The 14,949-nt window shown below is 43.0% G+C and overlaps 1 protein-coding gene and 1 long non-coding RNA gene across 12 annotated transcripts in view; one reads left to right on the top strand and one right to left on the bottom strand.

Moving 5' to 3' along the window:
* Fn1 (fibronectin 1) overlaps positions 1–5,319 on the bottom strand; it is a 67,559-nt gene extending 62,240 nt beyond the window's left edge. For 7 of the 10 annotated variants that reach the window (XM_029481525.1, XM_029481513.1, XM_029481505.1 and 4 more), the window contains exons 1-5: positions 4,912–5,284; positions 3,631–3,759; positions 2,676–2,813; positions 1,250–1,381; positions 62–199 (exon numbers count right to left, since the gene is read on the bottom strand). In XM_029481525.1, the coding sequence (XP_029337385.1) occupies positions 62–199; positions 1,250–1,381; positions 2,676–2,813; positions 3,631–3,759; positions 4,912–5,062 (688 nt within the window). In that variant the 5' untranslated portion in view covers positions 5,063–5,284. Of the gene's footprint in view, positions 1–61; positions 200–1,249; positions 1,382–2,675; positions 2,814–3,630; positions 3,760–4,911 lie in introns of all 10 variants that reach the window. The other 3 variants (XM_021150878.1, XM_021150136.1, XM_021149419.1) reach the window with 1 other exon arrangement.
* Positions 5,320–5,424: 105 nt separating this feature from the next.
* LOC110310922 lies at positions 5,425–14,481 on the top strand. 2 transcript variants are annotated; one of them, XR_002379930.1, is made up of 4 exons: positions 5,425–5,476; positions 9,083–9,204; positions 12,499–12,692; positions 13,664–14,481. It is a non-coding gene; the product is annotated as an uncharacterized LOC110310922 (long non-coding RNA). The 2 variants fall into 2 exon arrangements; XR_003837220.1 differs by lacking the exons at positions 12,499–12,692; positions 13,664–14,481 and adding an exon at positions 6,382–6,564 and having other exon boundaries at positions 5,429–5,476; positions 9,083–9,520.
* Positions 14,482–14,949: the final 468 nt, after the last annotated feature.

Genomic DNA, 14,949 nt, shown 5'->3' on the forward strand with positions numbered 1-14,949 from the left:
TCTCTAGGGATCCAGAAGCAACAGCGGGCTGCAGTGTCAACAGAAAAGAGCTAAAACCTACTTCTGGAGGTACAGGTGATGCGTCCATTGCCTTCGCCTAGACAGGTACAGTCCACCATCATCCAGCCTTGGTAGGGCTTTTCCCAGGTCTCCCCCACGACGTAGGACGTCCCAGCAGCATGATCAAAACACTTCTCAGCTGGAGAAGAAATGGGAAAGCAAAAAGAAAGGAGGAAAAGCGATTTTAAAATGATAGCGTCTCCCTATAATTTACAGTGTAGCATGGAATCAAAACCCCAGCCACATTTCTTAAAGTGGCACTCTGTTCAGATGAGCAGGCACGCCCTGCAGCTAAGCACGGAGCAAGAAGCTGGAGCAAGAGGAAGCCCCTGCCTTGCTGCAAGTAAATTCTGTTGTCCTAATGAGTACACAGACCGTTATTTTCTGCCAGTCCCAAGCTTCCCACTAACATTTCAAGTGGAAAGAAATGCATGTCTCTACCCTGTGGGAGACGACCCTATGCAAAAATCCCAACCTTTTTCTTTTAACTCATTAATTCAGTCCTGGGAATTGAACTCAGAACCTTACGTTAGCCTCAGCAAGTGCTCTCTACCACTGATCTGTGTGTCCCTAAACTAAACCACTATAAAATATGAACGACTTACAAAGAATGAGAGGAGCGCTCTTTAAATTTTAGACTAATGTAAAAAACAAAAACAAAACAAATTTGAAAAACCACACGTCTGATTTGGAGATCTAAGAAAGAGAACCCAAAACTTTGGGCTTCACAGAGTACAACCAAGGCTGAGACAAATAAAACAGAAAAAATAAATAAAACAAACAAACAAAAACCCCCACAACCTTTAATGTTTGTTTTTAAGGAAATTACCAAGGTGTGACCGGAGCCACGTGGCATTCTGTGCTTTAACTAACTGTGTTCCAACAAGAAATGTGTCAATAGTGTAATTTTTCCTCCTTTAAATTACATGTCTTCTTCACCAAAGGGACAGCATAGTATATAAACGAAAGAAATCACTTCTTCCTAAAGATTTTAACTCCGCCTTGTGCTTTTCAAACAAAATTAAGATTTCTTTATGTTCCATAGTTCAGGTCTGATTTCCTTAAGGCTGGTGACTCGCAGCACATTTCAGTCGTTTTTATGCTGTGATTCAGCTTTCCCGGCCAATGGTTTGGTTAGGCTATCTGCTTGTGCCTCCGTTCCCCTCTATCACCCACACGAGCCACTTACCTATAGGTTTGCAGGTCCATTCCCCTTTTCCATTTCCCAGACACAGACACTCTAACATGTAGCCACCAGTCTCATGTGGCCTCCTCCACTTGTCGCCAATCTTGTAGGACTGACCCCCTTCATGGCAGCGATCTGTTACAGATCAAAGGCAAGCATTAGGGGATTCAGAGAATTCAAGGGGTGCTCATCTCATGTTCTGCCTGAGATAAATATAAGTATGTATGTTGGCCAAAATGCAATCCCTAATCCTGAGGGATTTTTTGGCAGGCAGCTTTCCTGCCAAAAAAAAAAAAAAAAAAAAAAAAAAAAAGCAGAAGGCTAGCACCATATCTGCTCACTTTGGGTCAATCGTTAAAGCACAAAGGGAAAGCCATGGAGAACTCTGAATGGCAAGAAGTCATAAATTGTGGTTCCCCAAAGACATCACAGGTAATCTGTTCCCTAGACAGAGAAGAGCTGGGGGAACTGTCCTCCTCCTAGACAGCAAGGTGAGCTACATGGGCATAGCATTCCGATCTCCTGGAGGAGGAAGAGCCTGCATTCTACTCCAGGGTGGAAATAGCACTCTGGCAGAAAGCAAGCATACACACTCATGAGGGTTGGAAACCCTGATACTTTCTTAGGCTGTTAAATCCAATGGCTGAATTGTACTCAGGGTCACAAGTACTGTGTACCACCGACTCTTGGGTTTTGCCAGGAAACTTGGAAAAACCCTCATGTTATATGTTGGAAATATTGATTTGGTCTATTCAGGAGGGACTAATTGGTTCTTTTGGACAGAGGACTTATATTTAAAAGTTGGTTTTTAGAGAGAAAGCCTTATTAATAGAACGTACTAGCAACCCAATGAGTCACACGAGAAAGACTCCTGTAGCTGTAGACTTCCTGAGAGAAAGCCCAGGACCTAAAGTTCCTTGGAGATGCACTGTGCTCATCAGCCTGTGTTGCATTTGAGAACAGCAAGGTCTTCTCCCCAAATCTAATCTACTCATCACAAAGAACCAGAGTCCATGACAAAGAACAAAAACCCTTCTGGCTCATAGCTGCGGAGGATAAAATGATCAATCTGCCTTAAAGAGGCCCAGATAATTTAAAATAGGTAGGTCCCTTGGGCATATCCTATTGAAAAGAACCTAGAGATCTTCCACTGTCCACACACACACACACACACACATACACAGAGAGAGAGAGAGAGACAGAGAGAGACAGAGAGACAGAGAGAGACAGAGACAGACAGAGAGAGATTCCATCTCTGCTTCCATCCATCTTCCAGATGTACAGGAGCTAGGTGGGTGACAACATGGGGTTTGGTCATTGAAGTAAAAAGTATTCACTATTCAGTCAGGGATAACAGGAAAAGGCCAGGACAGGCCAGAGGGAAGTGTGTATATGTGACCTCCATCGCTTCACAGAAGGCCTCTCTTACTTGCAATGGTACAGCTGATCCTGCCTCTCCCAGCCCCGATGCAGGTACAGTCCCAGATCATGGAATCTTTAGGGCGCTCATAAGTGTCACCCACTTTGTAAGTGTTCCCAGTATATTTGTCAAAGCAAGTCTCTTCAGCTGTGGAAAGGGAAAAAAAAAAGTCCATGTGAGTCTCACACACATACATGGCAACTTTGAAACTTAAGAGAGACAAGTTTTTAAATTAGGCTTTCATAAAACCAGAGCTCTTGACCTTTGGCCAGCTCTCAGAGGTTCCCTTATTTATAATGTAAAGAGTTCCCAGGAAAAAGCCACACCCTGTGACCAGCTGAGTTGCAGAGGAAAGATTCCAAATTCCAGTCTCAAACCAGGGAAATCAATTCAAGGGTCACAAGGGACACAGTCAGTTTGAAGGTTGCCGGCCTCCCAGCAGTGGCTGGCCTTTGTCAGCCCCACTGAAACATTTGTCTTGTACCCCTCCCTCAGCAGCCTCTCTGAAGGGACTGCTGTAGTTCACCGGAAGCGTATCAAGAAGCTTCAGGAGTCTCCGAAGTGGTAGTGGGTTGTTGTTTTTGGTTTTCACGGAACTGCAGCTAACAACTCACTTTACAACCCAGTGCCTCAAAGCAGCTTCTGGCCCATAATCGGGAGCCAAAAGATCCGAAATCACTTTCTAATAAATTAAACTTTTATAAGCAAACTTTTATAAGTTTTCTTTTTGAAAGGAGACACGCAAAACCTCTCATTTTCTAATCAAAAGCTCCAAGAGAATAAAAAGGCGGCTTTGGAGACTTTTGTGGATTACATTTGTTTTAGAGGTAAGAGCATGTGAAAAGCCAGTGCAAGAAGTCTAATGAGAGGGAATTACAAGCGACTGGAGCAGGAGGAGGAAAAGGCAAATGTGGTTTTACTTAAAGCATCATTTCTGCCAGGGACCAGACTGTCTTCCACTTACGCTCAGGCTTGCTCTCGCAGTTAAAACCCCGGCTTCCTCCATAGCAGGTACAAACCAGGGCGTTGCCTAGGTAGGTCCGTTCCCACTGCTGATTTATCTGATAGTGCTTCCCATTGTCAAAACAGCCAGCTACAAAGAATTGATGGGGAAAGTTATTAACAGTTCCATCCCTCCCCCCCTTTTTCCCCTACAAAACTACTGAATTTTGCCAACTGACTTGGTGAGCCTGAACAAACACAAAAACTCTTAAAAGCAATATTCCACTAAAGTTCAGATGTGGAAGCTAGCTAATCAAAGATTTAAGCATTGTTTATGTAGGTGGATGTTTAGGGTTTTTTTTTTTTTCCTTCTTATCTTTTAACTTGGGTAAAAGTTAGACAATGACGTCATGTCCATATGGGCCGGGGAACTACCTCAGCAGAATTGAAACATTCTGAGAGGCCAGAAATAGAAATTACTTTTAAATCCTGAGGGCTTCAATACTCTTAACAACAACAACAACAAAACGACAAGAAAGAAAACTTAAGTTGGGTGTCTTGATGACTATGCCAATAACCCCAGCTCTGTAGAAACTGAGGCAGAAGAATTGCTCCCAAGTTGAACACACAAGCCTGGACAACACAGGAGAATGCCAGGCTAGCTTAGGCTACAGTGTGAGATCATGGCAAAAAAAAATTTTTAAAAGAAAAACAAAAAAAGGAGGGAGAACTTTTAAATTTTCCTCTAGCCCAAGATAAAGGAAGAGTGTATCTCTGAAAAACTGCAAGAGAAATGGCTATCCTTGCTCTTGGAGAAGAATCCTAGGCTGCCCCCCCACCCCCCAAAGCACTGAGCCAACTAACATCTCTTTCAAGTTGGTAAGAAACTATCTATTTAAATAGTCTCACCACCTCCCCGTGTTAAATATTTAACCAGCTATTTGCTGATAAAGAAAATAAGGATCAGGGGAACCACAATAATCTCTGATGTAAAATTTGTAAGTTCGTGTCTCTTTTCTCTTTCACACGTTTTGGTTCCTGGAAGGGCGAGCTGAAGGTGTAGAATTTGTTAGCGCACTTGAGGGGAAGAACAGACGGTCCCTACCTCCACTTTACCCGCAACCAGCCTGTTCAGATCTAAGCCTTTTGTGTCCACAGCTGGTTTCCCTCAATAAAGCGCGCACTCACACACGTTCGCACAGCCACGCACGCGCGCAAAAACTTTAGCCACAACTTGAGCGGGCGCTTGAGGACCAACCCATCCCTGCCGCCGGCCGGTTTGAACCAGACGGTCGGTACTCACGCTTGCTCTGACTGACAGCCACCGGGGATTGAGGCTGCACGATTTGCTGAGCCTGCCTCTTGCTCTTCCCGGCTTCGGTGCAGCGCACCGAGGTCCCCAGGCACAGGACTGCCAGCAGCAGCAGCCGCCCGGGTCCCGGACCCCTGAGCATCTTGAATGGATGCGAGGAGAGTCGCCCTCCCCAGGAGGCAAGTGACCACGAACTGTGGGTCCCCTCGCAGCCTGCAGGAAAAGTCCTGAGGTGGGGACGCCAGTAAGGAGATGGAAGGAGAGGACCAGAAGTTGTGGCCGCAGGCCGGGCTCACACCCTGGGCTCCTTTTCTCCCCCTGTGCAGCGCAGCGGGTGCGAGCGGCTGAGCCCCAAGAGCAGAGGCTTATATGGGACAGTCCCTTCCCGCCCCCCACGAGGCCCTGCGCGCCGGGGAGGAGGGTCCGGTCCGACTCCTCCCGCCCCTCCTGCCGCCGCAGCCGCCGCCGACCGCGCGCCTATTGGCCCAGAGTCCGGGTGACGTCACGGGGTACGGTGGGTTCGCCCCGAACAAAAGAGATGCTGATCTCCCGCCAGGTCTGGGACTAGAGAACTTTTTTCCCCTTTCTGGTTTCCTTTGCGGTCGTCAAACTTTTGGGAGGAGGATTGGGGGTAGGGATGGGAAACGGCTGTAAAGTGAAGTAGACTCGAAGGAAAGGGAGGGAGGGGCTGGAGCCTAAGGAAGCCTGGGGTGGTAAGGCTTACCCCCTCATCTCTTAACTTTTTTTTTTTTTTAAATTGGTGGCTGTGGTGGTGTTTGAGAACATTGCGTCACCTCTGAGAAAAGTCTGTGCTCACCGGAGTGTATTTTGTGGGAAGGGAAAAAGTCATAAAGTGGCCACCACCTTGTCCCAGTAGGAATCCAAACTTCACTTTTGCAGCCCCGGGGCGGGGCGGCTCCTTCTGGGTGCTTTTCCTGGGTTCTGGGCGCCGCCTAGGGTCTCCTTTCTTTGCCTTTAGGTTTTAGATAGGCTCAGACCCCGGTTTCTCCACGCAGTACCTGCCAGGTTTCAAAGAGGAGCCTGGGAGAGAGTGAGCGCGTGGCAGAGGTGACCCCCTTCCCTGAACTTCCACAGCCCGGGGTTCCGCGCGGCGCTCTGCAGATTCCAGACAAACTCACAAGACCAAGTTTCTCGGCTAAGAGGAAGCAATAGAAAGTTTCTTTTCTAAGTCGTGAAGCACAGTTTTCCTTTCCTGGGAATGGGGTGCCCGTTTCTTTTAGAAGGGCAGTAGTGAACAGCTTGAGAAGGGGAAAAGTTGAACTGGCTGATGAAAGGGGGGACCTTCCCGTCCATGCCACGTTCACTGGGCCATCTGCACTCAAAACAAGCACCTAGGTGGCCTCTGAAGGGGGAGTTGGGGTGAGGATGGGTACAAAGATTTAATGTCTTGCCTTCCCCCGAGTCCCCTTGCATGTGTCTGGGCGTTTATTTTATTTTCAGACTTCGCAGTCATGGCAGAATTCCACTATCCACCCCCTCCCCCGCTTGCCAGATTTTTTATATTTCAATTGTTATCTGCTCCAAGAATGTATAAAGTTCCACTGAAAATTCTCCGGACTTCCTACACTACTGAGGTTGAAAAGGGGATAGGAGACGTCCCCCTGAAGCCAACAGCTCTAACACGTTGGTCTTTTTTTTTTTTTTTTTAAACCTTTCAGACACACACAAGCCCCGTTGCTTTGGTAGGGCTTCAAAAAGACCTTCAAGAAGCCCACTATTTTCAAAGTAGCAGATCCGAACCCCAAACTTGGCTTTCTCCCTCGGTTAGGCACGTGGTCTCGTTTGCTTTGAGAACATATTAAAGCTACTAGCTAGCAAAATATGTTGTTTGTACCAGGTTCTTGGATAATTTGAATTTGTGTGCTTTATAAACTCCTCAACACATTAAAGACACAAAATTAACATTTATTTTTATTGATGTAAAGAACTAAAAACAAAACAAACAAACAAAAAAACCCACAGCGAATACCAGTTTCTTACAAGCAGTGTAAAATAAGTCAAGAATCTTTGTGACCAACACTCAGGGTTGAACCAGTGCCATACATTCCCCCAAATTTAGACTCCCGTCTGAGTTAGTTTTTTTGGAATTTCTCATCATCCCTTGACAAAACGGTTTTCTCTTTCAGATATAAAAGGGCTCCTTGTAAAACAGTGGAACTTCTGGGAAGTGCTCTCTCCAGGGCGGGAGAAGGATACCTGGAAATCAGGATGCTTGCTAGATAAACCTGAAGGGAAGGCTTTCCACAAGTATGGTAGATTCTGGAGGAAGGAAATAAGCGGTTAGAAAAGAATTTCGTCACAAAAATATGATAGTTTGGTGTATTTACCGTACTCAAAATACTTTAAAATAATATACTTATTGGAAAGGTTTGCGGGGAACCCACTTTACATTTCAGAAGAAAGTTTTCTCTTTCAGTCCCATAGAAAATGTCTCTGGTGGCCCACAAGCAGACATATTTGGCTGAATTTTATAGGAATGCTTTGACTTGAAAGTTGTGTTTTGTTTTTGATTTGGGGCATGGAGATATTTTCTTAATTAAGGTAAACTGGCCCTGCTACAGTAGCCTTCCCCCATCCAGATCTCTTCCAATTCAAGTCGATTATCTCTAACTCAGAGATAATGAAATCTTAAAGACTACAGTTGGGGGTCAGGGAGCTGGAGAGATGGCTCAATGGTTAGAGCACAGGCTGCTCTTCCAGGGGACCCAGGTTCTGTTCCCAGCAACCACATGACCATGACCACTCACAACCATCTGTAACTCTAATTCTAGGGAATCAGTTGAAATTATACCTCACCAAACTTGGGGTTTTGTTTTGGGTGTTTTTGTTGTTGCTACTGTTGTTGGTTTGTTTTGGAGGGATTGTTTTGTTTTGTTTTGTTTTGTTTGATTCTTTTGTTTTTAGTACTTTTAGCATTCTCTGGTTTTATTTCAAAGAACTAATCCTAAGTTGCAACAACAGAGCATCCTCATTTCTTAGTTTTTCTAGGAGGAAGTTGGCCTGAATTCAGTATACTGGTGGCTTCTCTTTCCCCATCAGCTCCTTGGGGACACTAGCTGTCTGTGTGTGGCGGTATAAATGTGACCAAGACACATCTAACCATGAAGGGCCATGCCTTGCCTTGCTTCCCCCGGTAATTGCCATGATGGCAGGATTTTACCAGTGAGTTTCTGACAACTGAAAATTTCACTGGGAAAAAGAGAACACATACATTTCTGGGGTACGTTCTTCAGATGTTGGCTGTTGGAGGGAGATGATCAAGTGTGTGTGGTATAGATCTTGAGTTGGCTTGACTTCTTTTGAGTTAAAGTCGTAGTTAGGTGAAGAGCAAAGATAATTTATTAGACCCACTCACTCAGGACTAAAATAGAAACAGCTCACGGAATAAGTTTTAAGGGTTAATTTTTATGTTCTAAGCATTTGGTGGTGTTTGTTTTTAAGACTAATAAACATTATAGGCAACATCCCTACTGACCAAATTGCTTGCCTACTGGGGGAGGGGAACTCCTGATAAGAACATCTGGGCTTCAAAGAATACAATTGGGTGACAGTGGCTGGTTTTGTTTGTTTGTTTGTTTGTTTCTGAAAATCTTTGGCCTTTATCCTCCTATTAATCTCTGAGTCCTGCCAGGGGAAGTCTTTGGCTGGGTGACCTTAAAACTTTCAGCCTCCGGACCTTGTAGCGTGTTTATAAATGTCCTGGTTTTTCTATCGTTGAGTTGGATGGAGATAGATTGCAGTTGTTTTCTTTATTTTGGTTTTTAGGGTTTGGGGAGGGACATAGTTTGTTGTTGTTTTGTTTTTTGTCTTTGCATGAAATCCTTCCTTCCTTTTCTCCTTAAAGCAGCCACATTTGCAAAACTGCTGCTCATTTAGCACAGGTGTAGAGAAAGCCTTAGCTGCCCCGTGGGTAGGCCACATGGAGGGAGTCTGAGCAGTTTGTACAGACTTGACAGGAAGAAGCTGGCAACTAGGGAGCAAAGGTTTGATAACGGTTTTAAATTATGCTGTGAAAGCTGGCTAATTTTAACTTAATAAGCATTTTATTTATATTTGAAGATGCTTTTTAAAAAAATCAGCACTTTAAAAAGCCTTAATCCATGCCTTTTGCTCCTTAACGGGAATACTCTTTTCTCATCAGAATGACGTTACTCCCGAAGGCTTTGCGAAGGAGTCCACTTCATCTAGTAAAACGGAAAGAACTTCTGTGCAACTGGACCACTTCACCAGGCTGCATCTACTTCCCAAGACAGGCAGCATGTGGTTGGGAAATCTTTATTTATATTAATTGTTGATACTTTTTCCAGTTTGGCTTTATCTTATGTTGGCGACAAGATTTTAAGCCCAATTTTGTTCTGTTGGCAATTTGTTTTGGAAGGTTGACGTAAAAGGAGAAAAAAAAACTTGAAAAATGTTTTTCATATTTAAATTACTTTCATTTTTTAATCACCACGTATTACAGATTTCTCGTATGCAATTGGTCATGAAGATGCAAAAAAATAACCATGAATATTATGCTTTAAGTAAAGATGTATACCAATAGTAGACTATTGTGATAGAGGTATCAGTAGTCATTCTTTGCGCCTAATTAGTGGTGACAAATTAAGGTCACATCCAACTGAATTGTAAAAATGACAACAAAAATATAGTTCTCTCAAATCACAAACTAGGTTAATGCAATATATTGTTTTATTAGCTATGAAAATTTTACTTACATGGACATTTAAAAATCACTGTTTAAAACATGAAAAAGGAACACATTGTTCCCAGGCAAAGAATCATACCATTTCAATAGCTAGATAGGAAAAAATAAATAAGTAGATTTTCTTAAACACTGATCTAAGCTGTGTGACTTGCTAACAACCTGCATATGCAGTTCCTCACTCGCCTATCAATAGCTGTCTCCTTTCGCAGCAGAGTTAGGAATGGAACCCAGGGCCTGAAGCGTGCTAATCATGTGGTCTCAGCACCAAGCTATGGAACCAGCCCCAGCCCCCACAGAGAATTCGCAGGAACATCCCATCGTCCTGACAAACGAGAATCTATGGCTCAGAAAATCTCTAGAATGGCATTTTCTAAGTCACCAGTCTTATAGAAATGGTATATCACTTGACTACAGGATATGGGAAGATGTCATCGCCAACATGAGACTAATCGTCTAAGAGACGTCACACATAAAGCTATGCACGGCAGTGCTACTGACTCCTGCTTGCTGATTAGGACTGTTCAGTCGAGTGGCAATCTGACTAGTTTTTTGGTGGACAAGTAGGGGGTCGGGGAGGGGGATTGAATCAGGGTTTTGACCACATCAAGCATGCTCTGCTGAGCCCCAAGTCCCTTGTGCCTAGTTTGGGCATGTTGCATCAAATGTGAAAGACTAGGGACTCTCTCCTAGCCTGAAAGTTTGGTGAGAATGGTCTGTCTTAGAGTTGGCTTCTCGAGGCTCAGCGCTATCCTCCGTGCTACCTGGGATCGAGCACTTGGTAAATGAAGAAAAAGTCTAAGGACTGCTTTTCTGGCCACACGGAGACCACGGCCGAGTGAGGGGTTGGGGGAGCAGTACTCAGTACTTTGCATGTGTTATTTAACTTTGTCCTCAAAGTAACTGCCAGAAATAGATATTAACAGCCTCGTTTTATTCTCTGAGGCTCAGAGTTTAAAGATGTGACTAAGCTGGAATTTAAATTAAGGTCCCTGACATAAAATTCATGTCCTAAACCAAGACATTCACGGCTTTTTCTGAAGTGATTTTTGCCCCACATAAGTTACAAGCAGTGTGGGAAACTCTGTGGCTTTGCCTTAGCTCTTCCTCCAGATCCTCTTGCTTTGCTCTGCGCCCTGGGGCCTGGCCTCCAGAACTATTCAAGCCATCTGCCCTCTTGCAGGAATACAGGAGGAAAGGGGACAGGAAACGTCTTCCCCACGCCCACTCCACTCCCCGCTGCCCTTCGGAGAGCAGCTTCCTGCTTCTAGAACTTGCCTTTTCAAAGTGGGGGCAATATAGATCAAGATTGGTCAGCATTTGGGGTAGGGCAAGTGGGTGAGGGAATACAGAATGAGTTCTTCTAAGGTAAAAAATAAAATAAAATAAAAATAAACTTCTTTAATTGTTAATTTATTCTATTAGAATTCTAATCAAATGTAATTTATCTCTAGGGATAGGGTGGGTCAGAGATAGTGCATCAGAAAATAAACAGACCTGTGGTACTCCTTCAGGAGGAGGCTCCAGCTCTCAGGAGCTCTGTCCTACCAATAGTGGCCTAGAGTGGCAAAATTTTTCTTTATTTCATTTTTTTCTTTAAAGATTATTTATTTATTTATTTAATGTATGTGAGTAGACTGCCACTTTCTTCAGCCACACGGGAAGAAGGCATTGGATCCCATTACAGATGGCTCTGAGCCACAATGTGGTTTCTGGGAATTGAACTCAGGACCTCTGGAGAAGAGCAGTTGGTACTTTTAACCACTGAGCCAACTCTCTAATCTCATTTCTTTTTAGAAGATTTTTAAATCAGATAGATAGATAGATAGATAGATAGATAGATAGATAGATAGATAGATAGATAGATAGATAGACAGACATAGGTATGTGCATGAAGAAGAGACTCCATGGAGCTGGAGTTACAGGTGATTGTGAACTGCCCAAATTGGGGCCCTAGATACTGGGAGCTGAGCTCAGATCCCCTCGGAAAGCAGTATGTTCTCGTATCTGAACTGTTTCTCCAGCCCAAGTGAGACAATATTTCTTAGTTGCTAATTCTTGAAAGCTTAAAGCATTACTTATGTATCCATCATTGCAACTTTGGGAACATACCTTCCCCCAAAGTCTCCCCACGAAAAACCACTTGAATTCTGTTTTCTGGTGAAACACAATCCAAATACTAGCAGTTTCTAATCGTGACAGTTATTCGTGGTTTAATTTTATGTGGTAACAATACAGCTAAGGTACATAATTCTTTTCCAAACTGAATAGTTAGTATCTGGGTATGGGTTTCCCCTTGTAGCTCTCCAGTCTGCTGCTGATCCTGTGTCCTCTAACACTATAGCTTTCCCAGAGTACAATGCTTTAATACAGCGATCATACAGCTACAGAACGTAAATCGTGATGTGTCCACCAAATCATTTGAGTCATGCAAAGAGGTTGGAATCAGCAGGCAAGTGAGATGATGCACCCCTTTCATCTTAGCGCTGAGGAGGCAGAGGCAGGCAGATCTGTGAGTTCGAGACCAGCCTGGTCTACAGAGTGAGTTCTAGGACAGCTGGAGCTCTACAGAAAAACTCTGACAATAAACAAACAAATAAATGTGCTTCATATATCTGCAGATGCCCTGTACATAAAAGTGAAGGATGGTTTTGCTTGCATCATGCAGTGGTTACAACACAAGGTGATGTTTAGGAAGACAGCTTTTCTTTAGTACTTTGACACTTCTCACAGTGTCCTGGAGACTTTTCAACTATGATGTCTTTGTTATTTATTTATTTAATTTTTTGTGAGCCATAATTTCTCTGCATTCCATCTCAAAGATACTTGGTAATTTGTCCTTTCTTGCAAAGCAGGCTTGTTTCTGTCAGCTGATGCCATGTTCTGCAAGATTCCTGAGACTTCATCAATAAACACAGCCAGCCTGTCTGCCTATTTTCTTCTTGCAGTCAAGCTTTGACTAAAATAATGCAAATGTTGAAGACCCTAATGATTAAAACCACTTCAGTTTAGGAGAGCAATACAAAGTGAACACAGTGTGGAATTTTGGGTAGGTAGCACACCAATTCTGTCCCTATTTTGTCCTAAGTGACAAAAATTGGGTTTTTTTGGGGGGATGGGGGGGGCGTTCAGACAGGGTTTCTCCGTATAGCCCTGGCTGTCCTGGAACTCACTTTGTAGACCAGGCTGGCCACGAACTCAGAAATCTGCCTGCCTCTGCCTCCCAAGTGCTGGGATTAAAGGAGTGCACCACCACTGCCCGGCATGACAAAAGATTTTGAGTTCAGGCCTGCAACATCATAAATGGGAAGCTATTTTCCTTCAGAAAACAAAAATCTTTCTCTTTTAAGTGTTCTTACTTAAAGTATGGTGGGTTTTTTGTTTTGTTTGTCTTTGTTTGTTTGAACTAATTATAAGTGCTTAGATAAAGTTATCACTTAAACACCTGGCTCAGTTCGGCAAATTTTGAGACATACACTTTGATAAGGGTTGTCATGTGTACATCACAAAGTGGGTTACCTCTGATAAGAGTGACCAAAAATGCTCTGGTCCTTGGTGTGACCATTCCCTCCTGTCCTGTCCCAACAACCATGAGTCAACTCTGCCACTTTAAGTTAGTTTGCACTTTCCTTCTTTTTTAATAAAAAAGAATTATTTATTTATTTTATGTATATGAGTACAATTATAGCTGTGTTCAGACACACCAGAAGAGGGAGGGCATCAGATCCCATTACAGATGGTTGTGAGCCACCATGTGATTGCTGGGAATTGAACTCAGGACCTCTAGAAGAGCAGTCAATATGCTCTTAACCACTGAGCCATCTCTCCAGCCCTAGTTTGTATTTTCTAGTTTTATGTACCCATGGCATCTGGCTCTTTCCCTAAGGATGAATATTTTGTGATTTATCTCTGTTTATTGTATGAATAAATCATTCTTTGTATGGATGGATTTTTTTTTCTTGGATAAATATCTAGTAATGAAATTGTTCAAATCATTTACTATGTGAATTTTTTTCCTAGCATTTTGAGACATTGTCCTCACTTTGTTGTATTCCTCTGGTGGTCACCATCAGTGCACGGCACCAGGCTCTTAACATCTTGTTGCACGGAATGGTTGCTTCATGTGAGGGAACAAATTGTGAGCAGTTACTAAGGGGGCTCCTGTGTTACCAGCAGTTTAAATTTACTAGTCAACAACTGGAAAAAAAATATTATCCTTTTTGGCACCATACTTCAGCTATAATTTGGGATTGTATTATGTATTTTTAAAAAAATTTACCATTTATTGTGTGTATCCGTATCTGTGTGGGAGTATGAACGCCATGGCACACCTATGGAGATCAGAGGACAACCCTTAGGAATTACTTCTTTCCTACGAAATGGGTCCCAGGATCAGATTCAGGTTGTAAGATCTAATTAACTACAGGCACCTGTTTACCCATTGATCTCTTTTGATAACCCATGGATTCTACATTTTCAGAAAGTCTATTTTGTGGTCCTTTCATTTGGAGTCCAGTAAAACGTGTTACTTTCGGCAGTTTTTCAGTACATAAAGTTATTTTAATATTCCCTGTTTTGCTTATCCAGTATTACATCATTTTCTATCAGCCCACTGTTTGAAAACAAATTCTATTCCTCTTGAGGCATGATGTCAAACATTGAAATTGGAAAAAAAGCTTAGTTGAAAGCCAATGAGGGAAAAGACACTACAGGAAATAAATGCTATAACCATGGCTTGACTAGGTGTTCAATTTAATGATTATCAAGCTAATTGGCAGGTAATGATAGTGTCTGTTATTGTCTAATGTGATTAGTATGTAAATAAAGTGATACCAATTAGTTTCTATGTGAAGTTGCTACTCATGGCTCTGAGCATTCTGGCCATTCTAATGTTTGCCCTCCTCATCATGGTCCTACTTTAGCATTTCTCAATATAGACCTGTATCTTATTGCACCTCTCAAAATTTTCACTGATGCTTTTCTCCCAAACAGTACTGTCATGTGTTTAATGGAGGGCACTGACTTCATTCTTTCCAGGAAATCTTTTGTTCCTCACATTACATATATTTTTTAAAGATTTATTTATTTTTTATATGTAAGCACACTGTAGCTGTCCTCAGATACTCCAGAAGAGGGCATCAGATTTCGTTACAGATGGTTGTGAGCCACCATGTGGTTTTTGGAATTTGAACTCAGGACCTTCAGAAGAGCAGTTGGCGCTCTTAACTACTGAGCCATCTCTCCAGCCCACATAACATATTTTTAAGGGGATGTCAGTGACTCCCAGATGTCTACCTAGAGCAGTC

The sequence above is a fragment of the Mus caroli genome, chromosome 1, assembly GCF_900094665.2.
Source record: "Mus caroli chromosome 1, CAROLI_EIJ_v1.1, whole genome shotgun sequence".
Lineage (NCBI taxonomy): Eukaryota > Metazoa > Chordata > Mammalia > Rodentia > Muridae > Mus > Mus caroli.